Below are 26,715 nucleotides of genomic sequence, written 5' to 3'. Positions count from 1 at the left end.
ACCCATGTGCTGGATTCAGCAGATTGCTGACTTAGAGCAGCTGGTGGGACCTTTCCAGGACCTGCACGCTTTCCTGAGGGTCAGTCCTCTGAGCAGGACGCAGCCTCACCTGTGGGTGTCACAGTGGCAGAGCTGGGGCTCTCATTTGCCCAGGGCTGCCGTCTCCCAGGCTCTGAGAGCAGGTCCTACACCTGAAAGAGCTGTGGGTTCAAACACCACGCTGCATCCAGCAGCACTCTTCATCCATTCTAAATAGGTATCTTTGGCATCTGGGTTTCCATCTGAGATGCTCTTCAGAGGTGAGGTTGTGAAAACCTGGTACCTGAGGTAGCAGAGAAAGGCCAGTTCTCACTGCCAAAGTCAGACAAGTATTTGCATTTTTGTCTGTCTCTCTGGCCTGTTCCACTCTGCACCATCGCCTTCCCAAAGCTGACCCCCCCACCTCCCCATGCTTGCTGGTAGGCCCCAAAGGCCTTTTCCTCTGTGTGGGCTCCTCAGCAGCACACCCTGAATGCAGGTGGGAGGCATCTGCAGGATGGGAGGCTTCAGGTCCTCTCTAGGAGATGAGGAGAAGGAAGATCAGGTGTTTTCTTCTCTCTGTAGCCCTACATTTTAAGCTCATCCAGGTCAGTTAGAGGTGGAAGTAGCAGTATTGAAAGATTAGTATATCAATTAGTATTGAAAGTAGTAGTATTGAAGTACTACTTCAGTACTACTTCAGTACTACTACTTTTTAAAAGGTGGTATAATTTTTTAATCCTCTTTTGTCTTAATTTTATCTCAATTTTGGTCTTTTTATACATTTGATCAGAAGACTCGTAACTTTTTGAAATAGGTTCCCCAAACATTTACAAAATTATTTAGAAACTGATTAAAACCTGGAAAGAGAGGCAAACTGGATAAATAGCACACTCCGCAAGCCAGCCATTTGGTGTGACACAGGAAATGGAAATTCTTTCAAACCTATGCTGCTTCATCATTTTGATCCATTTAATCCTACAGTGATCATTGTTTTAAAAGAGGGAAAGAAACATACGACTAGTGCATAGCGTGCTGTCAGCATGATCCAGAGGCTCATTTGCTGTCTCACTATGCTAATTCTCTAATAGTTTGGTTATAGCTATGGATTATGATAGCATGTATGAGTGCATAGTAATCAGAATTATAACAAATCTGAATTAAGTCTTTAACTGAACCGTTCCAAGTGCTCATTAATCAATATGCTTATCAAGTTGTTTTTCTAATGTACTCTTATTCTGCTGGCAGCAAGTGAAGTGTACTTACACACAGTTAAAGATTTATCCTTGTCATCCAATACAGAAGCAGGAGAATGTCCTCCATCACCGTAACAGCCAAATAGCCGATTTGTCTTGCAGTCCTTGTGTACGACCGTGATGGAGCAATACATCCTACAGTCATGAAGGACATACCTGAATGTGTGATGTGGAACAGAGAGCACTGGGAATGGCACACGGAGCCATTTTTATGTGAAACAGCAATCTCAGTCTTGCAAATTTATGGATGGCTGGATGTCTGTAAGCAGGTCCAGTCTTTCAGCATAAATGCTGGGTAGCCTTAAGGCTGCTGTCATTTTCATCTGCATTGAGCAACGCAGGAAAACCTGTACAGCTTGTGATTTTCTGGGGTTTCTAATACAGGTAGGTGTCGCCCCAGGAAATAACAGAAGCCTAGTGAACCTGGCACCAAGTTCCTTGCCAAATCTCATATTCCTCCACCAAACAGGAGGCTTACCACAAGTACTTTATAGTGGAAAATACATCAGGTGCTGAGGAATCTGCCTCCCGGTCCTAGCATTCCTTTCAGTTATGTCTGAACTTCTTAAAATCACATTTAACGTTAAAATTCAGGGTGAGGTAGAGATCAAATAAAAAATACAGCTCAGTCAGTTGAAATTTCTCAACAAAAAAAAAAAGGCAACTGGAAAAGGAGGCAATAGGCTTAGACAGCCCTAACAAAGGACTGAGTCATCTGAGAAGCACAGTTTAAATAAATAGATGAATGCATGATGTTTTCAGTATAAAGTTCAATCCCTCTCATCCCATAATGGCCGGTTTTCATTTTAATGTAATGAAAAGTTCGTAACACCCCCACCACTGCCTTTAATTCCCCGTAATATAAGATCAATTACATTCTTTCCAGACAGTTGTTCTTTTACTTCATGTTTTGCTTCAGAAGAAATCATTAATATCTTTCACATAGGCATGATTTTGGTGCCGTTATAACAATATTATCCAAAACAGATTATAGAAACGGGTTCATCAGCTGAACAATCTTGGCCTCATCATATCTTTTTCAGCCCAGGAGAAACCGGTCTGTTTTATTAATGGCTGCTTTTTACACCAATATTTTTTCTGCAGGAGAAGAAAATAATAATAAAAAAGTAGTTACATAGCTGTCTCTGAGGCAATATACAGTATTATTTTCTGAGATATTCAAGGAAAAGTACTGTTCTTTTCTTTCATGTTTATTCTATATCCATTACCAAGTTAAGTCACTGCTGAAGTAATGACCTTAGTGTACTGGATTACAGCTATGCAGTAATACATCTTCCATGTATTGTACCCACCTGTCATATATTTTCACTCCTTGAATAAGTATGGAAGGAATAGATAATGAGGATTCATTCAGTATACGTATTCAAAAGGAAGACCTATAAAAGAGCAGCTATTCCATCAGGTAGCTGTTTATTTCAAAGGGATAGAGATTAGTTTGTGTCAAATATATTTCTGGTGTCCTTTGTTACCGCTATGTTTAGGCAGAGACAATAGCTTTTCTTAGTTTTTACAGTTAAAATTGAAAAAAGTTCTATTTTGGTTTGAAATGTTCATTTGACAGTAGCATTTTCTAATTTAACCTGAAGACCAAGAAGAATATATTTGAAGAGCTTCAAAACAATGAGAAAATATGTTTGGTTGTTTGTTTGTTTGTTTTCCTAATAGTCACTGAAAGCTGATGGCCAGGTTTTACGTAGCCAGGCTGCATTCAAAGGTCAGGTCTGTAGGGCAAAAATCACTTCAGGCCACTTTTGTTGTCCTTCTGCATGAATATAGCAGTTCCCAATACACATTAACACAGATTTAGGACAAATGTTGAAAAATACTGTAGATAGACACTGATGTTCTCTTTGATCTGCTTAGTCATGCTACTCCCTCTGCTATTTCTCTTTCTACTAATTTTATTTAAAGCTTTATGGTACAGATCTCTGCAGGAAGGAGAGCTGAGCAAACAGGATTTTTATTTTGGGAGATTTTGGATATTTTCCTATTTTTTCTCAAATCAAATTGAAGTCAATTTTTATGGGAAGAAAACATACAAAGAATTGCAGTTGAGAAAAGCAGAGGTGTTTTCTGGGCGTGTGGTCACGTAATGGCCAAGATTTGTTATGGGACTCTGCAGAACAGATGCCCTCCTGCATGATAACAAAGAAATTCATTCCAAGGACCCAAAGCACTGAGCTTGTAGTTCAGATTAAACAAATCCAAAACAATCTATTCTACTTTACTCCTCTCAGTGCAAGAAGTTTGCAAATTTAACTTTTTCTTTTGAGAATGCCCAGTCAGGTCCAGGAGAAAGTAAATCTTAGAGTTGCACACTGACATAATAAAGGAATAAATTAAATAAATCCAAGCAGGTGAAGTACACACTTGCCCAGGCAAAGAATAGTAGCTGCAATGTGCAGCTTGCCTCTGCAATGGGCAACTTGCCTCTGCAGTGACAGCTAAGCCCCAGGGTGAGAAGGTGATGCTTCAGCCTGGGGAATCTTGTCACTCACTCCACGGAATAAGGCAATTTGTACAATAAAACAGCCCAAGAGATTTAATCACAGAAATTTGAGGGAATCGTGATATGCTCAGAAAAATGTTGTAAAAATAAATTAAAAGGCTAAATCTGTCACGAATATACATGTTGCTGTTAACCCTTCATTTGTCTTGGATATAAAATAGTTTCAATTAAAGGTATCAAGGATATCATCAAACTCCCTTCCAGAGCAGAAGTTGCTCTTCCTCAGCTCACTGGAGTGTTTTTACATTGTCATTTGGGAATTCCAACAGAAATATTTAGCCATAAGGAAATGTTGCAAGTAAAATATGACTTGTGCACAAAATGCTTCAATTTAAAATAGAAGCAGTCCTCCTTTGACAAGGTTAAATGCAACTTTTAACACTCTGAGGGTGCCAGCAGATAAAACACAGAAGTAAAAAGCAGGGAGCCAAAAGACACATATGGAGTTAACAATGCTCTTTAAAGCCTCGGTGGAGGGCTGAGACACACATTTTTAGAATAGTTAGGTCTGAGTGTGCATATTGGTGCAAGCATCTCATGAAATTGGCACAGGCGTGCCCACACGTGAGCACCTGAGACAAGCCCTGCAGGTGGCAGGGCCACAGCTCTGGTCTGTAGGATGGAAACCAGGATGGAAACCAGCAGCTCTGTTGCCCTGTTCTTGCTGGAGGTTCTCCCTTTTGCATGGGCTGCCAGCCAGCAAAGTGTGGGCATCCAGATTTGTCCCCAAGGCTGGTGTGATGCGTGCTCCTGGGCCTCTCCAGCTGTATGAATGATGCTTGCACTGAGCCTTGGGCTACCTCATGAGCTCACTGTACGCTAGTAGCTTGGCCAGTGCCCAAAAAGACGTCACTCTGACCTCTGCTCTTCACCTTTAAAGTTTTTTTGCATCCCAGTAGGGCACAGTTTAGCATCCAGTTGGCTGGGGAATTTGCAAGATAACACACTCATGAGAAGCTGCTTACATCTTTTGATCTCAAAAGTCCCCTTTGTAATTACAGCAGAGTCATCTCCTTTCTGCTACGGGGGATGCTGTTCTGCTTGTAACCTTGAATCACAAAGGAATAAGATGGATTGGGTCTACAGGGAGCTGTAAGTGGACCCAAACTGTTCCACAGTGCAGTAGCTGTGATCTTTGTGATATTTTACACTTCTGCTACCTTCCTCTGCAAACTGTGCTGCCTCACTGGCAATGATGCTGGGGAGAAACAGAAATTGTGCCTGATCCGGACCTGCTCTGTGCTTCTGCACACATGCATCAATCCCCTTGCATTGCCGGATACAAAACATGTCAAATTGGAGGAGAATTGGGCCCGTTACACAAGAGCAAGCTGTCTGCATGATGATGTGTATACAAGGATAGTGCCTGGACTGGTCTGGTTGCTTGCAAACAGGTGGCCTTTGGGGGTAAAGGGCCCAAGCACATGCACTTTGCAGGACTGCAGAGAATAAAGCCTGCCAGGGAAAAGAGAGCATTGGTCAGTGCTGCAGCCCGTGTGCCCTGCATGCATGGCATGGTTTTGGTGCTTGTGGGGAGGAGGGCGCTGCTCAGGCACAGCCCTGTCACCCCATGCACAGGAGTAGGTGGCTTCAGACAGCCCTGGAGGGCATGGGCAGGATGCGTGTACACAAACATTGCTCTTTCAGACCAGGACAGACTCAGTCATACTGTCCTGACTGCAAATCTGCTTCTCCCACTTGAATATGTCACACTCCACTGACAAAAGCAGAAGGTGTCTTGCATCAACTGTGCGTGCAGGTACCTGAACACATGTATAATAAGGCTTTATACCATGTTCATACAGCTTTATACCATGTCCTACAGAGAGAATTCTTTCTCCATACTGCAAAGAAGAAGCTGCCAGCCTTGGGGCAGCTTTTTTTTTTTGTAATACCATATTAAAACATTGCTATTCAGATTGCATTTTAGTGTGAATCATATGATCACACTGATGCTTCAGAATGTAAGTGCAGAATTCCCTTTTGGCATTGATGGTATTTATGAAAGAAACCAGAAGAACTTGTTCAAATTTAAAATGTGTTAATATTTTGCCTTCTGGCTATTTTAAAATTTTTATTTTCTTTCTACAAAAGGAAAAGGAAAAAAAAGTCTGCAGAGATTTACATGAAAAAATATCAAAAGATCATTTCACTGCCCTGAAGGAGATTCTCACAAGAAGTTCCACTCTGTTGTAAAGGCAACAGTTTTCCGCATAGATTTTGTTGTTGTTGTTAAGGAATTAATCTATATTTTATTACAAGCATTCTGAGCTGATATGCAGTTTAAATTATACAAGATGTGCAACTACCCTGTTAATGACCAGCTGGAAGTGATATGCAGAGACACCCAGAACTTGTTTGGAAGATACTGAAGAGGAAGAACACACAAGATTCATATGAAGACGTGTTGAACATTATGTTTCTGCAAAATGCGACTGTCCACAAGCCTGAGGAACACCAGCTGCTGGGGTCTGGCATCCTCTGTTACAGAGGGCCTGTGCTAGCTTTCATCGGGGTGACCCCAGCTGGGTGCCCTGGTTTCACTGGGGAGAGCAGCGGCCTGTGTTTCAGCACAGGCTGTGAGGAGACTACCAAGGATGTTGGATTTTTCCCCAGTACCTCTGTCACGCCATCACCTGCATTATTTCATTTTACGGTGGCCATTACTATTACCCAAGCTATCAAAACTAAAACTACATGCACCTCAACACTCCTTTACGGCTCTCTTTGCTATAGTGGATGTCACCAAACAGAAGGCATGATTAGGCCCTAATCTCACCGGCGTTACCATGTCAGTGATTATATACGGGTGAGCAACCCTGGCAAACTGTCATATAAAAATGTAGTTGGGTTTATGCATCCTTGCAGCCTTGTTAATACAGTACAGTAAATTTATTTTTCCAAATCAGTGTTTCAAGACACAGCTGATGATGTATGTGCTAGTATACAAACAGGAAAGGGCAAGTATTGAAGGCGGCAGTATCTGCCCCAATTTTTGATGAAATACAGTCACTAGGACGTTTTATGAAAAATGCTGTTTTGTCAGACTGTCAAGGCCAAGTACTGACCTCCAGCTCTTCAACACCTCTTTGGGTACCTGACAGAAATGCACTGTTTCTCAGAGATGCTGAGGACACACAAATGTTACTGAAGCCGAATGGTCACTGCAGCAGAAGTCAAGGGGCAGAACTTTCTAAAAATCAGGTTTGCTTTCCTTGGCAGCTTCAGGAGTAGTTAGAAACAAGTTCTGCCTCCAGAGCTTCCGTGAGCTCCGATGGCTGTGCTGTGCAGAATAACAACATGAAGGTAAGGTGAAAGGCTACGAATTCCCTGCCGTGAGGTATCAATAGCAATGTTTAATATGTGGCTACAAAGTTACAGACAACAGCTTTTACAGTGATTTACCAAATTTCCTGTTACTCGTTAAATCAATAGTTTCCAAACTTCATCTTCATCAAGATCTGGAGTCTTTGCTGAAATATTGTTATGGAACTAACAATGGAATTACTATGATAATAGTCTGCAACTATCATAATCCACATCACTGAATTAATAAATCATTACACTTCCTGGATGCCTTTTTCCATCTCGCCCAGACTCCTCTTTTATTCCTGCCTTGCTTCTAACCCCTCACTGCCCCCATCTTAAAAACCTCAACCATTTTTCCCTGTGGGGTATCCCCACAAGCACTTCTCACCCGGTCTTGAGCACCTCATTCCTTTCTCAGAAAGGGTGGAGACCCCATAGAGGCACCATTCCCTGTGTCAGTCCTGAGGAGGATTTCTGGTCGTTTTCAAGCTTGTGCTCAGGGAGGAGGCTCCTGGGACCAGAAGAACATCATGAGGAACCTGGGGCACGTCAATGTGCTCTGGAGAGAGGTGGCAGCCTAGGCATACTGCAGTGCAAAAGACCAGCTTCAATTCTTTGTATAAAAAAAAAAAAAAAAAAAAAAAAAAAAAAAAAAAAAGCATGTAAACAGTCACTGAAAGTCTTTAGGGCATCTAGAATAAAAAGATAATTGCACATGGGAGCTATATAATCCCCTGTCACAAAATCCCCCATGAGGAGCAAGTGAAAACAAAGCAGGGAGCAGAGCAGTTCAGTGCTCGTGGTGTTTTCCTTAAACGTGTTTGTTTGAGCTTCAGGGAGGTTTTTGCCTGGTTTTGCCTGAAAGCACTGGCACGTCAAACACTCCTGAGAAACTTCTCCAAAGGAACTTTGTCCCTGGAAATGTGTATCAATGCAGCTGCCAACAGGGTCAGAAAGATACCTGCTTATCAGCATTTTTAAGCGCTTCCTGTGCAGTTTATACAAGCCTTTCCTACCAGCTTTGGATTTCAGGCTTCATCAGGTTTAATGGAGCATTGTCGCTGCCTTTGTGGTGTCGACACTTTTCTTCAGTCTCCTCTCAAGCTTTGGTTTCTCTCCCCGCTATCGCGCCGAGCAACTTTTTGACCTTGATTATCAGACCTGCATCTCTCACTGATGGCTATGGGGTTCAGGTACTGGGGCTTCCTACAGCAGGCGTATTTCTGTATCATGCAGATTATCATGTGTTGTTCCCCACACACCCCTAAATCTTTTAATAGCAAATAATGCTGAAATACAGACAGTACATTTCCAGATTTTTCTTAACCATGAGTCTCTTTATGGGGCTGTAGATTCCCGTGGCTCACTCAGTCCCGTTACAAAAGTGCAAATGGAGACATCACAACCTGTGCTATCCTGAAATCTGCGGAGGGAACCCCTTTGTGTTTCGGGATTTCAAAGTACAGATACAAAATGCAGAGGACAAGTGAGTGCCCAGTGACTCCTGGGTTTTGGCACAGGTTGTCTGAGGGCTGGATGTGCAGGGAGGGGGCTGAGCAGCCCCTGAAGCTGCCCCACTACCCTCACTGTCAGCCCCACGCCGTCCCTGGCCAGGGAAGGCAGTGAGCAGTCACAGGGTTACTTTACTCCCACCTTCAGGGAGACAAAAACGGGCTTTACCTATGCTGGTGGCAAGTTTTGGACACAGGATGAAGGGAACCCCTCTGCACCACGGTGAGATTTATCGTCAGTGGCTAAGCTGAGGAACAGTTGGCAGTGACCGGCAGTAGGTTATGGCATGCTAATTATTTACTTACCTTACTTAAATGCATTTGAGGTGCATGAGTCACTCTTCAAAGGGGCTACAGCTCCATAGAAACTGTTGATTTTTTTTTTTAAACACTCTATATTAATAAAAATTGTAAACACAGATGTTCATCACAAATAATGATATTTCCAGAAGGTCAGCATATTTATTCTGTGTCAGCTATTTAGTGGGAGATTGTGAGGCTTTCTTTATTGCTTGAAATCTGACAGAAAGCACCTTTTCTATCAAGTTTCCTAGGTTGTTCCGCACAGTAGTTGAAAGGCCATGACCCAGAGAAGTCAGAGGTTAATTAGATTTGTAGCTCAGCTGGAGCAACCAGCAGGCCGTGCAGATTGCCTATTGTTGTGGCTACGTGTTTGTTGGGGACCTTTCCTGCTGCTGTGTCTGCTGCGGAAGCAGCGATGTTCACATAATCCTGTTTGCACTTTTCCCTAATTAGCTAGCCCGGCGCTGGACCGACTTCTCCCCAGCACAACATTTTCAGTCTGATTTTTGGCCTCCAGTTTATTCTTTTTTTTTTTTCTTTGTTGAGGACATCTGAAAAAATAACAGCTTGTGTGATCTCAAAGCAGCCTTTACATTGCACTATGGTCGCAGTGCAACCCAGGTGAAATTTCTGTGCGTTGGGCAATCTGTTATAGGAAGAGATGCGAAAAAAAAAAAAAAGTTCATTTTCTATTATTATTTTTAAATCTCCTCTACAAAAGACTGTCAAAAGCCATAGCTTCTAGTCAGTAAAAAAGGAAGAAAAAAAAAAAAAAGACAAATCGAGCCAAAAAAAACCCCACCCCACACATAAAACAAGACGACAAAGAATCCATTTAAACAATCTTGTTAAAAGCATTAATAAAAGGAAATGGTCAAGCTATAAAACAACTGTGGGGGAAAAAAAAAGAAATGTGCTTGCACAACTCAAAAATGGATTAGAGCCCCCGCTACTGACACAGGTCTTTGCAGACAAAGCAGCAGATCCTATAACAAGAGACCTTTGATGCTGCAGAAGAAAGGACAACATTTATAGCACCTTATTACACAGATGAAACTGGAGAGCTCTGAAGTCTTGAACTTTCACATTTTTTTTCTCCAACACAACTTAATAAATATTTATATACACACTTTTACAACTTTGCAAGACTTTTGGAAGTGTCAGTAAATTCTAAATGTTTGTTTTTGCCTTGTTTGCAATTGTTCCTTCAGGTATTGATGGGATTCTGGGTATTACCCATAGCAATCTGAACGATAACACGTTAATATCAGAATGCCACATATGCCACATATTTGGGAAACCAGGCAGCCAGGCTGACCGTGCAGGGCCACATGCACCTCAAGAGCAGGGCTGGAAAGAAAAGAAAGGAAAAAAAAAAAAAAAAAAGAAAAAAAAATGGAGAAAATAGTTTCCATACTCCTGCTTACAGAAGATAAACAGAAATCCAAGAGCTGAATGCAAACGTAGAGTAATTTCTTTCTCTGCCATGATTCATAATAACCAGGACTGTGATTTCTGACAGTACAAAACATCTGGTAAACCTTCAGCCTCAACTCTAGGAGCCTGGGGTTTTGACAACTTGTTCAAAAATCCCACTTCCTCCCTTGGCAATGTTGCCTGAGAACGAGTGCCACGTAAGAGCTTTACCTGTGATTTTGTATGCCCAGACTGACATTAAAACCTTGAAGGTTTGCCAGAACCATTCACTTAATTTGTATTAAAAGAAAAAAAAATGTCAAGAAAAAAAAACAACAAAATAAACAAACAAACAAAAAACAAGGAAAATAAAGAAGGAAAGTCAAAGCAGGGTGTGATGGTGAGGCTTGGCTCTCCTGTACCCCATGCCCCAGCCGATGCTCTCCTCATGCCTGCCACCTGCTTCTGCCCCACCGGCAGCCAGGCAGCCCCTGCCCATCCCGTTTACTCTTGAAACACCCCAGGTAAGGAGCCAGTGAAAGCAGCTGGCAGGTTACACAAACATTCCCCACCACTTTGCAAACACAAAACACTTCCCTGAGCGCTTAACCCATGCTTAACTTGGGCATGAGTTGAGACCTCCTTACCAGCTACAGCTGACACTGTGAAGCATCTCATGGCATCATCCGGGCAAGCTGTTCTTTCCCAGGAACCAGGGCAAAGGAGCACAAGGAGGATATATAATCATTTTGCTCCACCTCCCCCATGTAAAGCTGCCAAGAGGAGCACATAAACAAGCTAATCCCCAGTGCAGCCCGTTATTAGCAGATTGAGCTACAGGCATTAAAAAGGAGCAGATAATGGAAAGTAAGAGGAGGCTACAGAAGCAAAATGTTGTTGATGGTGTTTATTGTGAAATTAGATGCTTATTTCTTCAGGATACTTGCATACAGATTCTTGCAGAAAAAGTCATCCTGTAGTTTTTAGCAAATATGAAAATTTGCGGGCTTACAGGCAGCTTATGCTGAAGTATTTATTTATACTTACACAGATTGCAAGCCATTATGAGGTATTGTGACATCTTTTACTGTGACCGCCTGTCACCTAAGACCCCTCTTTAGGGCCTTTTTCCTGCCTGGGTACCTAAACCAGGGCTACTTCCATACAGCTCAGAATTGTGCATTTATTAGTGCTCCATCGTGAGAAGAAACACGAAGCCATTTTTCTGGCCTGAATGTTTTCCCCATGCAACTATTCAGCGTATTTTTGAGTAAGGGCAGGGCTGTGACAGAGGTCCTCATCGCCTGGTTACAATTGCTATGCACTAGGGCCCCTGGCCCCTGTTGCTTGTCAGCATGAAACTCATGAATACAGGTTTTATCCCTAGTTTCTCCCTAGTCTAAAGGAAACCTTGGATGCTTTCTCATCCCCCTCACCCCCCAAGCCACACTGGTGAGGGTGGCTACAGATGCTGCAGCCTGGCAAATCGTACTTACTGGTTTTGGTCACGTCATGGTTAGGGCAGAGATGCAAAATGAAGAGTTTGCCCTAAATTTTGTGCTTCAGAATGAGATATTTGGGTGGTTTGGCCCTGGTGCCACATTGTGGATTTGGTGTCTTTGGGTAGCCTGCAGCCTTCAGTGGGACCACTCGAATCACGCTCTGTGGGGACTGGATTGGGTCCCCAAGCCGTGGGACCGTGGCGCTGCTCATGTTCTGCAGGAGATGCTCTCTTTGAACTTCAGCCTCGGAAGTCTCTCATAAGGAAATACCACATCTGAAATAAATACAGACTCAGGGATGAAATAGAAATCAGGTACAACAGAGGAAATACATCACTGCAAGTATTGCTGTTTATTTTTTAATTTACTTGGTGCTCTTGCTTGCAAACTGGCAAGAGCACCAGTGGCTTTGATCTTGTCAGCTCCGATAAGCCTAGAAACACTGTGGGTAGCGAAGGGCATGGAGGGGAGATCGGGCACTGCAGGAAGTAGCACTGATGTCTTAACAAGAGGCATTTTCCCCTCCACGTCTCTGTGATGCTTCAGGCACTCTGCCTCTGAAGGGCCTTTCTCCAGAGATGAAGAGCTTCCTCATGCCTATTAAAGATTGTACTGTACTTCTGAAAAGGTAAGAATAAGTTCATTGATCACCACATGACGTGGTGATCTTCCTAAGCAGAGTCATGTGCAACAATAAGGCTCCAAGTGCTTTTCTTTCGGGGGATTAACTGAGAAAAACAAACAATTCTTCCTTTAAATTTTTTTTTAACCCTGCTGATACAGTTTCATCACCATAATGCCAGATACGTATTCTGACATACTCTCAGAATTAAGCCAGTAGCAGAGTTCACACCGTCGATATTCTGCACATACGCAATACTAACAACAGCACAGAAGTTCATGCCAGCAGAAATGCTCCTTTCATCCCACATTAAACCTACTGCTTTGGGAGTCTTTGGGAAGTCCTTGGGAGTTTTCCCATTGCTTTTATACAGTGCATAAAAAGCACAGCAAACAAAGACTAAAGCAGGCAAGCAATGTAAGGTATAAACAATGTACAGGCAAGTACAAGAATCACACTGAAATAAATATATATTTTTTATTTATTAATACATTATGAAATAAATTCCATAATCCTTTAGGAAACATGAATATATCCAATGGCTTGCATAGTCTGGTGCCTTTTATGAGACAGTACTTGCATGTTCTGTAAAAGAAACAAAGAAGGGCCTGCCCCAGACATTTCATTTAATTAGAAAATGCGCAAACACGTTGACTCAAAGCACCTTCATTGGTCCAAGCACTCCTCTCAACATGCCCTCTGCTCAAGCACTCCATGTACTCAAGAGACAGAACCAAACTCCTCAGAGCCACACGGATCTTGCAAGCTTTTCCATTTTTTAAAGTGAACTTTGTTACGGTTCTTTAAAAAGTGCCCAGAAAAGCTGTGGTATCTGCATCCTTGGTTACACTGAAAACTCAACTGGACAAGATTCTGGACAATGGGATATGACTTTAAAGTTGGCCCTTCTTTGACAAAGAAGTTGGAGCACGTGATCATCAGAAGCCCTTTCCAATCAGAATTATTCTATTATTCTGTAAAGATTTTGAGCATTCTCTGCATAAATTTTTTTTCATCGTGAGTAAAATGCTGTTGAATTTGTCAAATGTTGAATATAATGCACGGCAAGGTGACTTACTGTAGTGCAGATCCTTCAAAGAGCTGCGTGTGAATGTGTCTCTAGCTCCATGACGTGGTTAGCCATTCAGAGAGAAAATTATATTTATCTCAATTTCACAAATACGTTTGCATTTAAAAAAAAATAAAAATCAAACCTGTCATCTTTTCTTTGCATTAGTCATGGGATAGCAGAAAGAGAGAGAGTCAATTTTCAAATAGTGACATTGAGAATTTAGCCTGAAAATTTGATGTGAAGTGAATACCCAGACATTTCAAGGTCTGCCCACCACCAAAGGTGTCTGGCTTGGACCTGATGGACCACAGGCTGGGCGATTTGAAGAACTTGCTCAGATCTGCCAGGCCTGACTTCGAGAAGTGGGGCTTCACCTTTGACTCAGAAGTGAACAACACGATCCTCTTTCCTCAAAGAGAACTGAAATCAAAGCATCTCTATATGTTTCATTATGGAAAGGTCACATCATAACTGTTTTATCCGCATAGCGTTCTTGTGTCAGAGGCAAACAACCCCAGAATTTCAAATAGCGCACAGATTTGTTCTGAATGGTGAGCTGCTAAGCTGTCTCCCCATATGTCTGATCTGAGCTTTTCCTTCTCATCTTGCAGAGACAATCATTTAAATTCTAACAAGCCTATATATACTCTCTTGCATTTCTCTCTCACGTTTTGTGCAGAATGGTGACCACAAGAGGGGCAGGAGGACAAACACTCATCCTCTCTGAGTCCTTGTCAGTGGACTTGTCAACTGTATTTTCTGAAGCCATGAGTCAGATATACTGCAAAATTTAGTCTGCTGGCATAGCCTCTCCAGGAGTGTATGTGATAACCTGTGAGGAGCTCTGCTTTTACACAGAAAAAATAAGCCCCTTCAGGATACGTGTTAAGTTCTGCTCGTGTCCCTCTTCTCACTCTTCACTGTCTTCCTCAGACAGCAGGCTGTTACGGCACTAGTGAGGAAACTGGCACTGGATTGCTGCTTGAGGAAAAACATTGGCCATCTAGCTGACAAAGGAGAGGAGAGGGATTATCCTCAGGTGAACGGGGCCAGCAGTGAACTGAACTGGGCAAATCAAATACTATACAGACCACTGAATAGAGTAACCAGGGGTTTTGGGTCAACCCTGGTCACCTCAGACCTGCCTTCCTCTGTAATGCGTGGATTGGATGAACAGCTGCCCGTTACAGCACACAGACAAAAGACCCCGGAAAAAAAAAAAAAAAATTAAATATTTTTAACAAGCCTTTTCTTTCTCTCTCTCTCTCTCTCTCTTTTTTTTTTTTTTTCTTTTTCTCCTTTAAAGTAATGACCTCTGCAACATAACCAGGAAACAAAGCAAAGCAAACAGAAATGCGTGAATGGCAGACTTACAAGGTGTCCATTACATCGTTATCAACTGGTTAGTTATTAATATCATGTAGCTTTTGACCTAGGAGAGGTTTACTGTTCCCCAAAATATCTCTACCAATCCAGGAAACTGTTAAATAAGAGACCTGAAAAATAACCACCTCCTCTGAGACCTGGGTGTATATCTGCTTCAGTGTTTAATTTGGGGTGGAAATTTTCCCAACTCTACTTCACTAGCCCTTAACACATCCTTAATATCCCTGTTCACTAATCTACTTTCGGCTCTGTAGGCTTTATTAATAGCTAGCTTTGTCATAAAAACTAGTAGCCGTCACGGCACCTTTACGCTTCTCACGTCTGTAAACAAGGAACTGGGAGGAAACGTGGCATTGCTGGAGCCCAGTATGTTGTCTAACCACCAGCAACCAAAAGAACTCGGAGGGCTCAGTCTCCAAGGCCGTGTGGCTGTGTTCGGAGGTACGCCAGCTGGTTTCTGGTAGGAGCCAACCTGACGACAGCCGATCGTCCCCGCTGGCCGCGGACGAGGACTAACCAGCGTTTCCCTGCTGGGTGCCAGTGCCGTGCCACCCTCGCGGCTCGTTCCACTCCACACAGGTCGCTGCTTTCTGGTGACTTAAAGGATTTTGGGAGCACTGCAACGTAACAGGGCACACACACAGCCCGGCTGGAGGGGACGGACCCCCTAAAAATGCTCTTGCTGCCATCTCAGCCCCGTTTCCCCCTCAGCCTGGCACACCCAGCCCCGTAACCTCTCCACACCTTTGGCCGCCCGCCACCTGAAGGAGGCCTGCCAAGATTTCTGTGCAGGAGTGCGACGGGGTCACTACGCCACAGACAGGCGAGGGGGGGGGGGTTGGATAAAACTTCCATGTCCTCAAACCTGCGGACACCCGGGCTCGCCCTTCGCCTGAGCATCGCCCTGCTCCATCCACCACGGCACCCGGGGGCCGGAGCACACCCCTCAAGAGGGACCCGCGCCCACGGCTCATGCCCGGCACCAGCCGACGACCCCTCCGGGGGCCGGGGAGGGCGGGGGGCGGCCCCCAGGTGGCTCTGCCCGGGGGCGGCCGTGCCGGGCCCGCCCGCTCCGCGCCGCCGCCGGCAGCCGTGGGCGGCCCCGCTCGGCCCGGCCCCGCCCGCCGCGCACCTGCCGGGGGCCGGGGGCAGGCGGGGGGGCGGCGGCGGCCGGCCGTGAGCTCCGGCGGTGCCGCAGGAGGAGCAGGAAGCGCCGGGGCGAACCCAGCCTCGCCATCACATGACTCAGCAGCAGCCGCCGCCACCGGGCTGAGTCCAGCCGGGAGGGGGAAACCTGCCGCTGCTGCCGCCGCGATGAGCCCGCCGCCCCGCGGCCCCTGAGCCTTGAGCACCCCGGCTCGGCCCGGCCCGGCCCGGCTCGGAGCCCCCCTCCCCCGGTGCGGGGTTGCGGCGGGGGCTCCCCCGTTGCGGGGGGCTCCCCGGCGGCGGCTGCGGCGGGGTACTATGCTCACCCGGGTCAAGTCCGCCGTGGCCAATTTCATGGGCGGCATCATGGCTGGCAGCGCGGGCGGCGAGCACGGCGGGGGAGGCGGCGGCGGCTCCGACCTGCCCCTGCGCTTCCCCTACGGCAGACCCGAGTTCCTGGGGCTGTCCCCGGACGAGGTGGAGTGCTCCGCCGACCACATCGCCCGGCCCATCCTCATCCTCAGCAAGGAGACGCGGCGCCTGCCCTGGACCACGGGCTACGCCGAGTGAGTACGGCTGCGGCGGGCAGGTGGGGGGCGGCCGGGGTCGTCCTGCTCCGCCCTGCCCTGCCCTGCCCTGCCCTCAGCCCAGGGGCTCGGCTCTTCTCCCCCCCCTCCAGGCCTGCACGGCGCCCAAGGGCATCGGTAGTCGGTTTTGGGGCAGTGGGGGGGCATCCGCGGTGCCCTGTCCTCCCCCCCAGCGTTGGTGCCCCCCCAAGGAGGAGGGGGTGAGGCCGGAGCCCCGCCGGGACCGGCTGTGCCCAGCCGGGGCTGGGGAATGCAGGGGCTGTTGGTAGGGAGCTCGGCTTGTGCGGACGCTTCCCGCTAGCCAGAAGGGCTGGGATGGGGTCTGGGGGCACCTTCGTGTGCACCCAGCGGGCAAGAAGTCACACAGCGGTGGTTGGTTGCTTCTCCCCGAAGTGCCCCCAGCTTGGGGGAAGACACGAGGGACACGAGCTCTGAACTGATGGAAACAATCCTAAAAGCGGGCTTCCCCAGCAGCTCGTTGCTCTGATACGTGTCACGCTATTTGCTTTGGAGGGTGCCCAGCTGGGACTGGAGGTAGCCCTGAGCGCGAGTGACATGGTCGCTCCTTCAGCACCGGCTGCAGGCAAAGGGCAGCGCTTGTTTGGATGCAGCTCCTCATCCCGCTGGCAAGGGCAGCGGCTGCGGAGGCAAGGCACGTCCTTGCACTTGACTCTTGTACCAGCACACGTTGCTGCCTTTAGTGATGCTGGGAGCAGGGCCGAGTATTTGATGTCTCCCTGCTGCTGTCTCCAAGTCCTGACTGTACCGTACCGTCCACATCACTCCTACCTGGCAGATTGCTGAAGTCCCACCAAAGGAGCTCTTCCGAGCCACCAGCTCTTTTGCCGTACTGTCTCTCTGGGCATCCGTGAATTCCCAGAAAGCCGCTGCAAACACGACGGCGAAGGCTTTGTGTTGCTAATGAGCGATTGCTAGCTTTATTTAAAAGGTTCATATGAGTTGCTGCATCATTGGGGATGCTGAAATAGGAAGGGAGTTTTAAAGAGTTTCAGATTGGATTGTTCTCCTCAGATTATTAAGGAGTTGAATACGCTGCTGAGCGAATTCCCCAGGAACTATAAGTTTAAATGTTTAAAAGTAAGCTCTGATTGTTCTGCTACTGTAATAGTCCCTTCAAAAGCAGTTCTTTACCAAAGCAAGTAAGTGCTGCTATTTTTAGCTTACGTGAGGTGCTGTGGCTTTCAGCGAGCAGCTGTAATTGCAGGTTGGTGACGGAGCGGGAGGGAGCTCTCCGGCTCCCAGGTCTGCGCATCCACCGCTACCGGCAGCCTCTGCCCGGGACTGCCAGGGAAGGAAAATGAGGATGCTGGAAGGGGAAGGCTGGGGGAGACCCTGTAGCTGAAACCTACAGCTTGGGGGGAGTGTTTGGAGACAGGGTAGCCAGCTCTGGCGATAGTGAAAGGAGAATGTGCCAGGATCACTTTCAAATACTTCTTTGAGCTTCGAGCAGTTTGGTTAGTTGGAAGGCGTAAAAAAGTAACTGGCCTTCTCCCTTCCTACTGTTATCTCTGTGAAAAGAGATCAGCCTTTTGCTTTATCTGTTTGTTGTTTTGTTTTTTTTTTATCTCATCCCCTCTCAGTGCAGTCCTGGCTGCAGTAACTGACTTGTGTGGAACAGAGCTCAAGGGGGGTACTGCTGCCTTAAGGGAAGAGAAGAGCTTGTGGAAGTGTTACCAGGCTGATCCCAGAAACATCCCTCTGCACTTCCAAAATGGGGCTTGGTTGTAACCAGAAGATGTCAAAAAGCTCACTGCGCTATAGCTAAGAAGAAAACAGGGCTACCAAAATTATGTTGTCATCCAAAGGTGAAGCAATGCAACAGACATAATGCACAAAGAAAAAGAAGGAAATAAGGACAAAATTGGGTTTTGCCAAATTTGACTTTTTTTTTTTCCCAACACTCCCCCCCTCAAGCTGTTACCAGGCTGTCTGAAAATAATTGCAAGATTTACTTGGTGGTATATATTGAAAATATCTGTTTTCCTTTTGGATTGCATTTGGATTATATAGAGAAAATAAAGGGAAAAAAAGAAACAGGAAGGTCAAATTACTATTATACATATTCTCAAGTTTGTTTGCTCAGAGGGATGTGGGGGAGGAAGTACTTTTATACCATTACTTAGCATTGTGTTAGCATCTGTATTAAGGAAACTGGCAGAGCAGTGCTTGCCTCTTGGTGCAGTACAAATGAGCACTTGCAAGAATGTCAGGGGCAGGCTTGGTGTCCTCACCAGCAGCTGGTGACATGCAAAGGGCAGCGGTTTAATTTGTGTTTTACTAGTTTGTTGGCAGTGATAGCTCTGGGCTCTGAGGTTTTTTTTATTCCTTGAAGTTAAGGAGAGGTTTGCTGTAGCCTTAGAAGATGGAGATTTAGCCCTGGAGAAGGTGTGTGCTGCCTTTATTACATCTTCACTGGTGTCATGGGCTGTGCACAGCAGGGTTGGAGTCACTGGATTTATGCTCTGTGCCCAGTGCCAGTGCATGTCTTACTGTCTTTGGGAGGAAATTTTGGCTCAGAGAACAGATCATCTGGATGCCTTGGCTCAGGAAGGCGTTTGCTGTGTTCATGTTCTTTAGTTGTAAAAGCATGTCAGTGTGCTGATGATACTGGAGCTCCCTCATGTCCTCGTGTCAGTGTTTCATCCAAGCTGGAGAATGTGTTTCGGGGTTAGAGCTGGTTCCTGTGCTGGACTAAAGCAGTCCAAGCCCACTAAATATATATACATACATATATATATGTATTTTCAGGGACTTCCTCTTGTTTCTTTGGTTCCCGAGGATAGGGATTTCTTACCACCTTAGACAGTGATAAAGAAACCCACCCTATTTTTTTCTTCTTCTCCTTAGCATCTGTGTTATATGCCTGTTCATCAGACTTGTCCCACTGGAACAAGCACTGGTCCTTCCCTTTTTCTATCTTTGCTCATACTGAGCTTTTTTCGTAATAGATATTTTTGCAATATTGCTCATCCATGTCATATATTTTAAGTAGGTAATTTAAAAAATAAGTTATCTCTGTGGTGTTATGCAGTGAAATGTAAATTAGCATTTAATTTTTATTATTAGCTTCCCCTCTTTCAGTGTTATAATTATTATGCAAAGCATGTAGGCAGGCAAATGAAATCTTCAAAAACATACTCAATGCTAGCATAAAATATCATTGCTTCCTGAAATTTCAGTGGGAATCCCATAGGGAATCAGCTTTCTGTAGTGAGCAGACGGAAAATTGCCTTCCAAAACATCTGTCCTGTTACTCCCGTGGAAGACCTGAGACCCTGAATTTCAATTCTTCTTGATCTACAGAATAGCAGAAGGCAATAATGTTTCAAAAAGAGATACTCTTATACTGCAGGCAGTCTTCTAGTGGTGGACAAACTCCATAGAAAGAAAATGCAAGTTGTCCCACGTCTAGTAAGCTTTTTAATTGTCTTTAGAGGTATCAATTTGTTTAGAAATACTTTTCTTTCTTTTTTTTTTTTTAAACCAAGGACATCCCTGGCATAACTACTGAATGTGGTTAGCTAACACGCATCGGGAATGACCCAGGGAGTGAGCAGTCTGTTAACAAACATTCCTTTAAGTCTGACTTTAATCCAGAGGGGTAAGGAGATTTGCTGCTCTCTGAAGAGTTCAGTGATTTATTTGAGTGAGGGGGGAGTCGCCCCTGACACTGCATTTGCTTGTTGCCCCCCTGCCCTCCAAAGGCATCTGTGCCCCAAGGCTGAAGAGCTCCTCTGATCTTCACCTCGAGCTAGTTTCTGAGCATCTGCTTGGATTGCGCTGTTACCGGGAGGAAAACTTCTGTGGTCCCTCTCTCTGCTTGGCTTTAGTGTGTTGTGACCTCTTTCCCGTGGTTTCTGTCTGCCAAGCTGCCATCGGCCCCAGTGCTAAACTCCAAACGTAACCGGCCAAGTGGAGGCAGCAGCAGAGCTGGAGGACATAGCATTAAATGGGTTGGGTGGTATTCATCTGGCTGAACTCTGCCTGTAACATTATTTTTTCATCTTTTTCTCTATCTATCCTGTTCCTGCTTTGAAAACAGAGCATCAGTAGGGTGGAGCAGAGCCTTCCTCTCCTGATTGAATTACCTGGAGTGCATATAACACATAAAAAAAAAAAATCGTAAATTTGAAAGTGACAAAGAAATAGCCTTGTTCTGGTGAAGTTGCAGAGAAACTGCAACTGAATAACATTTTGTGATAGAAAAACAAAACTTGAGTCATTTTTCATCTCTGTTGAATGTGGATGTGCATTTCTGGTGGTCCATAATTTAGTGCTGCAATTACTTTTCTAAATAATGAGTCCTGGGGGTGGGATCATGGCTAGATTTTTCTCTATCACATGCTTTCTTCTCTTTTCCCTACTCTTACCTTTCAATGATCTCTTTGGAGACTAGTATCAAAAGGTACCATTAAATGCACTTAACAGATTATTTGAGGGAAATGTGGAAACAGGCTCATATGTTGACTGTGACTTTATGCAAGGGCTTGTTTTGCCTTTTTTTTTTTTATTTTCTAAATGCCACTCTAGATATCTGTCCATTTCCAAGTCATAATAGGTAGCTAGAAACTAGGCCTTTGTGGTGTGTATGCGTCTTGGCTTTATAAAATCAATTTATTATCCCAGCGGTGCCTTTCGTTTGATGAGCCACAAAGTCCGGGCTCTTTTTTCCGTAATGTTACATTTCAGAAGTCTTGCGATGCTGTGGTTTCTCTTCTCTGCAGGCCTGCAGTGGCAATTACATCTGCTCTGTGCTGAGGTGACTACTGGCCCGTAATGGATGCAGAGTTGTAGGTGAAGTCTGACGACCGTGTCCTTCTGCAGTGTTATTCCAGAGGCACGTTGTTACAGCAATAACTTAAGCTTAAAATGAAAAAGGCAAAAGGTGGGAGGGAGAAGGGAAGCTTATGGATTTTATTTCCACTCCAAGTCCTGGCTGTTTGGTAAGGCTGGTGATGTTGCAGCACGTTTTCTCACGCTGTGTTACTTAGCTTATAGGAAATGAATGTATGCAAGGATTGAGCGAAGGATTTTTACTAAAATCTTTTCCATCCACTTTCAGTCGTCAGAAATTTTAGGTTGGCACAATCAAGCCCAAACTTGTTGATTTTGGGGGTTAAAATAACAGAGAAGTCGTTTTCCCCCTGAAGTACCTTTCACATTCTGTCTAGACTGAACTGTTTGTACAAATGCTGAGCGTTGCAATAACCCTCTGAGGTAGGTGGAAGCTCACCGCGTCTGTGAGGTGGGATAAACCAAAGCGCAGAAACTGCTTGGCCGGAGCTGGGCAGCGTGGCAGCGGATAGCGGAGGGCTTGCAGCTCCCGATCCCTTATTCTGATGCCCATCGCCTGTTAATAGCAGCATTTGGCTCCTGTGAATTGCAAGTTATGTTCTCCTTTCTGGGAGCCAGTCTTTCGAACCGTCAGCTGGGAGCATGACTCATCCCCTGCCTGTAAACAGGTTTCTTGTGTGTGTTCTGCTTGGTACAGATTTCAGGGGGATAGCATGCCCGGAAAAAGGAATACCTTTTTTGTCTTGTTCTGTTTGCCTTTTTCCTCGGGTTGAATACACAGAAATAACGAATCGCTTTCCTTTTTAAACTTTTAAAAATACTGTTTACTTTTTCCCCTATATCTGGATAAAATCATGTTCCTTAATTCTTTCTGTAGTTCAGAAGGCAGGACTGAATAGGACCTGATGGATGAGCTAAAAATTCAAGTCCCATATGTGTACCTAAAGAAGCCTGAACGCTTTTCCTGTGAACAAATTATTCTTTTATGCATAATATAATCTTAACTTTAAATAAGAGTTTGGCAATGTATATTAAGCCTGGGCCCATATAAAACAGCCTTCAGAAACCTCATGGTAGCTGTAAGAGCTTCAGAAATCCCTCTCCTTGTGTAAGAGCTGATACCATAACATTTAATATTTATGTAATGGCTCTAATCTGCCAAGTGTCTTGCAAATAATCACTTCAGAACAACCTCGCAGAAGAATATACATGTGCAAATGTCCTGCTGCTTCAGCTGAAGAAACTGAGGCAGCGAGGATAAGCTCTGGCAAGGGGGGGTGTTACGAATGTGGAAAATGAGTCCTGTGTTCGAAGTTGCGTGCTTGGACGACACAATTTTTCCTGCCTTTCTGTGCTTGGCTTTTCCTATGTGGTCTCTGGTTTCTTAGAACTAATCGGGAGGGAGGGCACGGGGGGAAAGGGTAAATCATGTGCTCTGGTGTTTTTAATGTTGTCTAAATTGCATGCACATGATTCCTAAAGAGACAAATAGGAAATCCATCCCTCTGTGCTGTCTCGTGCTGTTGGCCCCAGGGGCTGAGGACTGGTGCTGTTTGAGGAGCTTGCTTGAGCTTGGTCCCAGCTCCCAAAATGGGAGGGCATCCGTGTCTTCCTGGGCAGTTTTGGCTTGTCCAGTTTCACCAGGCTCTGTCAGTGGTCGGCGAGCGCTCTGGCTTGGCTCCTTTCCCTCCAGTACAGCTGCATTGCTCGGGAAGGTACGTGCTATAAGGAAACCTGACAGGGCTGTGCCCCCGAGGGTGAGCCTCTTCCAGCCCATGAATGTGATCAAATGAAACGTGCTCGCGTTAACCTTGAAGGGAAGCGGAGCTGCAAAGCACAATTCATCCCTGTGACAGGACCCGTGTATTGCGTGAGGAAGAAATATGGTTTGTGGGTTTAAGGACAGGTTGGTCAGCTCTGTATTGAGCTGCACCCTGAATATGACTCGTGATTGAACTCGCTGCTCTAAAATGCAAGACGTTGTGCCAGGCAACTCAGTGTTAACTGTGCTTTTTCTCATCTCCTAACTCTCTGAGGACCTTTTTTCCTCCCAGTGAAGCAGGAGGAGGAAGATGACTTGTAAGACTTGGTTCCTATTTGGCCAGTTACATTCACCAAGTAGGGTTTACGTTTAGGATGGCTGCATGCAGTACATGGCACTGTCCCCAGCATTTTCCCTGCCCCCTCGTTAGGCGGAGTGGAAGGGGTTGTGGTTTCAAGTGTTCAGTCTACAAAACTGTTGGAGATGGTGGAGAGGTCCCAGCTTGTGTCCAACCCCTGCAATCCAAACCCAACAGGCACGGGGTGGGATTTTTACTGCATAGGAATTAAAGAGCTTGAAGAATGCAAGAGGAGGCCAGCAGGTCCATGGCAGTGGTGTTGCTGGTTTCACCCATGACCCCCTCGCCTGGTCCCCCCTCCAGCAGCACGTCTGTTATACCCTGCCAAACGTGCTCATAGTTGGAGGCAGCAGCTGACAGTGGTAAATGCAGAGGTTGGAGCAAGGCTCTGAGCCTTGGTGTTGGCAACGTGTAGCTGGGGAAAACCAAAATATGGACCTGCGTACTGCTCCACACTCATGCTGATTCAACACAACCCCCCACCACCACCAATAAAAAACAAAACACAAAAGGGTTATCTGTGTTGCTGTGGCAGGCGTGCCTCTCTGGCGTGAAGCAGGGTGGCAGTTCTCCTCTTATGGGATCTGTATTTGATCATCTGTTACTATCACTTGTGTTCAGCTTCATTTCATTTCTTTATCTTTCTTTCCTTTAATACCAAAGGTTGCATTAACACCTCACGTTTGTGATGGCTGTGGTGGTGCTCCTCCCAGATGGTTACCATCTCTGAGACAGGCAGGGATTGAGTGGGCCTGGCCCTCCACAAGGAAGCAGCAGTGTCGCATCAACCTCTTTCTCCTCTGGTGCAGAGAGATCAGGATCAGGCTGTCCCATCGGTTTCGCTCCTGATAATGTCAGGTTGGTCTTAACTTTGCTGGGCATCTCCTGTGCTGGAGGAGGAATGCTGTCAGATCCCGTTGGCTCTGCACACTTTCTTCTCATGGAAGCAGACCCTGGGTTCTGATGGTCACTGTGGCTGAGGTGGATAATCATTTCCAACCTTTTTTCACCCCTTTGACCCACATTTTCTTTCTGAACTGCTACCATAAGGTGTTTAATCCTGGCTGACTGATTTTGATGCCATTCAGGCTGTCTTCAGCGTGGCTTGTAGCTGTGATAGCCCCCTGATATCGAGAGCTGGTGCAGTTAGATGGGCCTTGCTTTTCAGGGAGAGAGGGTTGGGGGAAGAGTGGGAAGCCATGTACTGCCTTGCGTATGCTTTCCATGTGGGATTCTGCTCTAATAGGAGAAGAAAGCCTGAGCTTTGATTGCATCTTTTGCTACTCTTGTTTTGCACTGTAAACAATTAGTTTGGAGAGGGGGGCAGCATCTGTGTGCTTTGGAGTAGAAGAACAACTGCTGTTTGTGTGTTAGTCCACAGTGGTTTTGTGGACTGCATTCTGATGTCCTGCATACCACTACTTCCAAAATCTTATGACAGTGTCCAGGACTGGCGTTAGAGGTCTCCAAGGTTGTCTAGGGATCCTGTTGTAGTCATAGCTCTGCTTACGAAGTCTTCCCAGTTAAATTCTTCTATTAAACTGCTGGTCCTGCAGCTAGGCTACTTTTATGCTGTCCTGCCTGTGCCTCTGCCCCCTTACACAAAGGTACCGACAGAGATGAGGTCTCTCTTTGCTCCTGCTGCTCCCATGAGCCCTTCCGAATTTCCCAGTTTGTTCTGTCCTTTATGGCCTGTTATAGTTTCTGCTCTCCAAGCTTCCTGCAGAGAGGTGCAAGAAATCCAATTCCAGCCAAGCAAGCTCTTTTATTTTTTATTTTTTTTGCCAACACTGATTCATTGAGACTAAGTGTTGTTTGTCTGTCTTTAGGCACGTGTTAGAGGCCTCCTTAGAAACAGATGATACATAGTGCATGGTCGTAATGTCACAAAATATCTACCACGCAGAACTAATGGTCTGGTCCCTGGTGAGGTCTGAAGTAGGATGGAGGGCACATCTCCAACTCTCGTCTGGGACAGTGGTCTGTTTTGTGAAATAGTCTAAAGGGAAGAAACGTTACCCCTGTGTTCTCCTGAGGTCTCTGTCTTCAGCTATAGCAGGTCACCGTGCGGACAGACATGCTGCTGGCTGGCATCCGTCGGGTCTTCCAGAAATGGCAGCTTCAGCCTTTACCCAGCTGTGAAACACTTGATACACCTTCTCCGGGGTGAAACAGGATCCCTTGTGCTGCAAGCTGCCCGGCACTTGGAAGGCTGAGAAAACGCTGTAGGTATTGCTGCTCTGAGTATGGAGGCTTTTTGTTAGGTTTCGGAGGATGCAGTTTGACAGGTCAGAGAGTTTCCCAAAGTGGCAATGATAATGAATGAAATGATGATGATTATCATTATTTAATTCCCCCCTCTTGAGGGAAGCTGCTTTTTTTTTTTTCTTCCTTGGCTGTGGACTTTATTCCTTTTTTGGTTGGTCATGAGGAGGAGAAAATGAGAAGCTGCGAGTCCAATAGCAAGAAGCAAGACTTCCTGTAGTATCTGGTTGGGAAGTACGTTCCTGAAATGGCTGCAGGCCCCAGGGCTGTCACTGGGAGCCGAGCCCTGTCCCGTGAGTGCAGTTTGCAAAGTGTTTCAAGGTGAGAGCCACTGTGTTCAACCCATCACATCCCAGCTGCCTGCACATGCCAGGCTTGCTGAGCAGCGCGAAAGTGCTCAAGGGTGAACTTTTCCTGCATTTCCACTGGTTTTAGGAGATGTGCAGGGGGTTTAGTGCCCCCTTGCCCTCAGACCCCATTAATTCCCTGGCTCAGCTTCTGTGTGAGCTCCTTGGCGTTTAGAGTGTAGGTCTTAGGTTTTTGTTTATTTGTTCGGCAGGATGTGATGCTTTGCAGAAGTCTGTGCAGTAAAACTGAGTTCCTTAAATTACTGCTTATAAGTGTGTGTGGTTTTGAAACAATTTCTGAAATTTTAGAGAAAGTGGTGTGATTTTTTTTTTACCCAAATCTATTTTAAAGGTCTTTGTTTCAGGTGTGAATGCTGAATTTTTGTGCTGAAGTTGAATCTACAACACAATTCAAGCTAGTTTTTGTTTTTCTATGCTGCACTTATTTGTAGGTGTCTTGATTGAAAAAGGAAATTGTCCCCCCCCCCCCCCCCCCCCCCCATTTCTTTC

The 26,715-nt window shown here is 45.6% G+C and overlaps 1 protein-coding gene and 1 long non-coding RNA gene across 4 annotated transcripts in view; one reads left to right on the top strand and one right to left on the bottom strand.

Annotated features, from left to right (window-relative positions):
* Positions 1-1,291: 1,291 nt before the first annotated feature.
* Positions 1,292-16,534, bottom strand: LOC308195172. 2 transcript variants are annotated; one of them, XR_013951308.1, is made up of 4 exons: positions 16,398-16,534; positions 10,991-12,465; positions 7,502-7,726; positions 1,292-2,372 (listed from the first exon to the last, which is right to left on the bottom strand). It is a non-coding gene; the product is annotated as an uncharacterized lncRNA (long non-coding RNA). The 2 variants fall into 2 exon arrangements; XR_013951309.1 differs by lacking the exon at positions 1,292-2,372 and having other exon boundaries at positions 5,848-7,726.
* Positions 16,036-26,715, top strand: part of PPM1H (protein phosphatase, Mg2+/Mn2+ dependent 1H) — a 139,189-nt gene continuing 128,509 nt past the window's right edge. Inside the window, exon 1 of one of the 2 annotated variants that reach the window (XM_080592102.1) lies at positions 16,036-16,637. In XM_080592102.1, coding sequence (XP_080448228.1) covers positions 16,390-16,637 — 248 coding nt within the window. In that variant the 5' untranslated portion in view covers positions 16,036-16,389. The remainder of the gene's footprint in view (positions 16,638-26,715) is intronic. The other variant, XM_080592100.1, reaches the window with a different exon arrangement.

This window comes from Anser brachyrhynchus, assembly GCF_964034855.1.
Source record: "Anser brachyrhynchus genome assembly, chromosome: 1".
NCBI lineage: Eukaryota > Metazoa > Chordata > Aves > Anseriformes > Anatidae > Anser > Anser brachyrhynchus.
The sequence above is the reverse complement of the archived record's forward strand: the minus strand, read 5'-3'. Positions and strand labels throughout refer to the sequence as shown.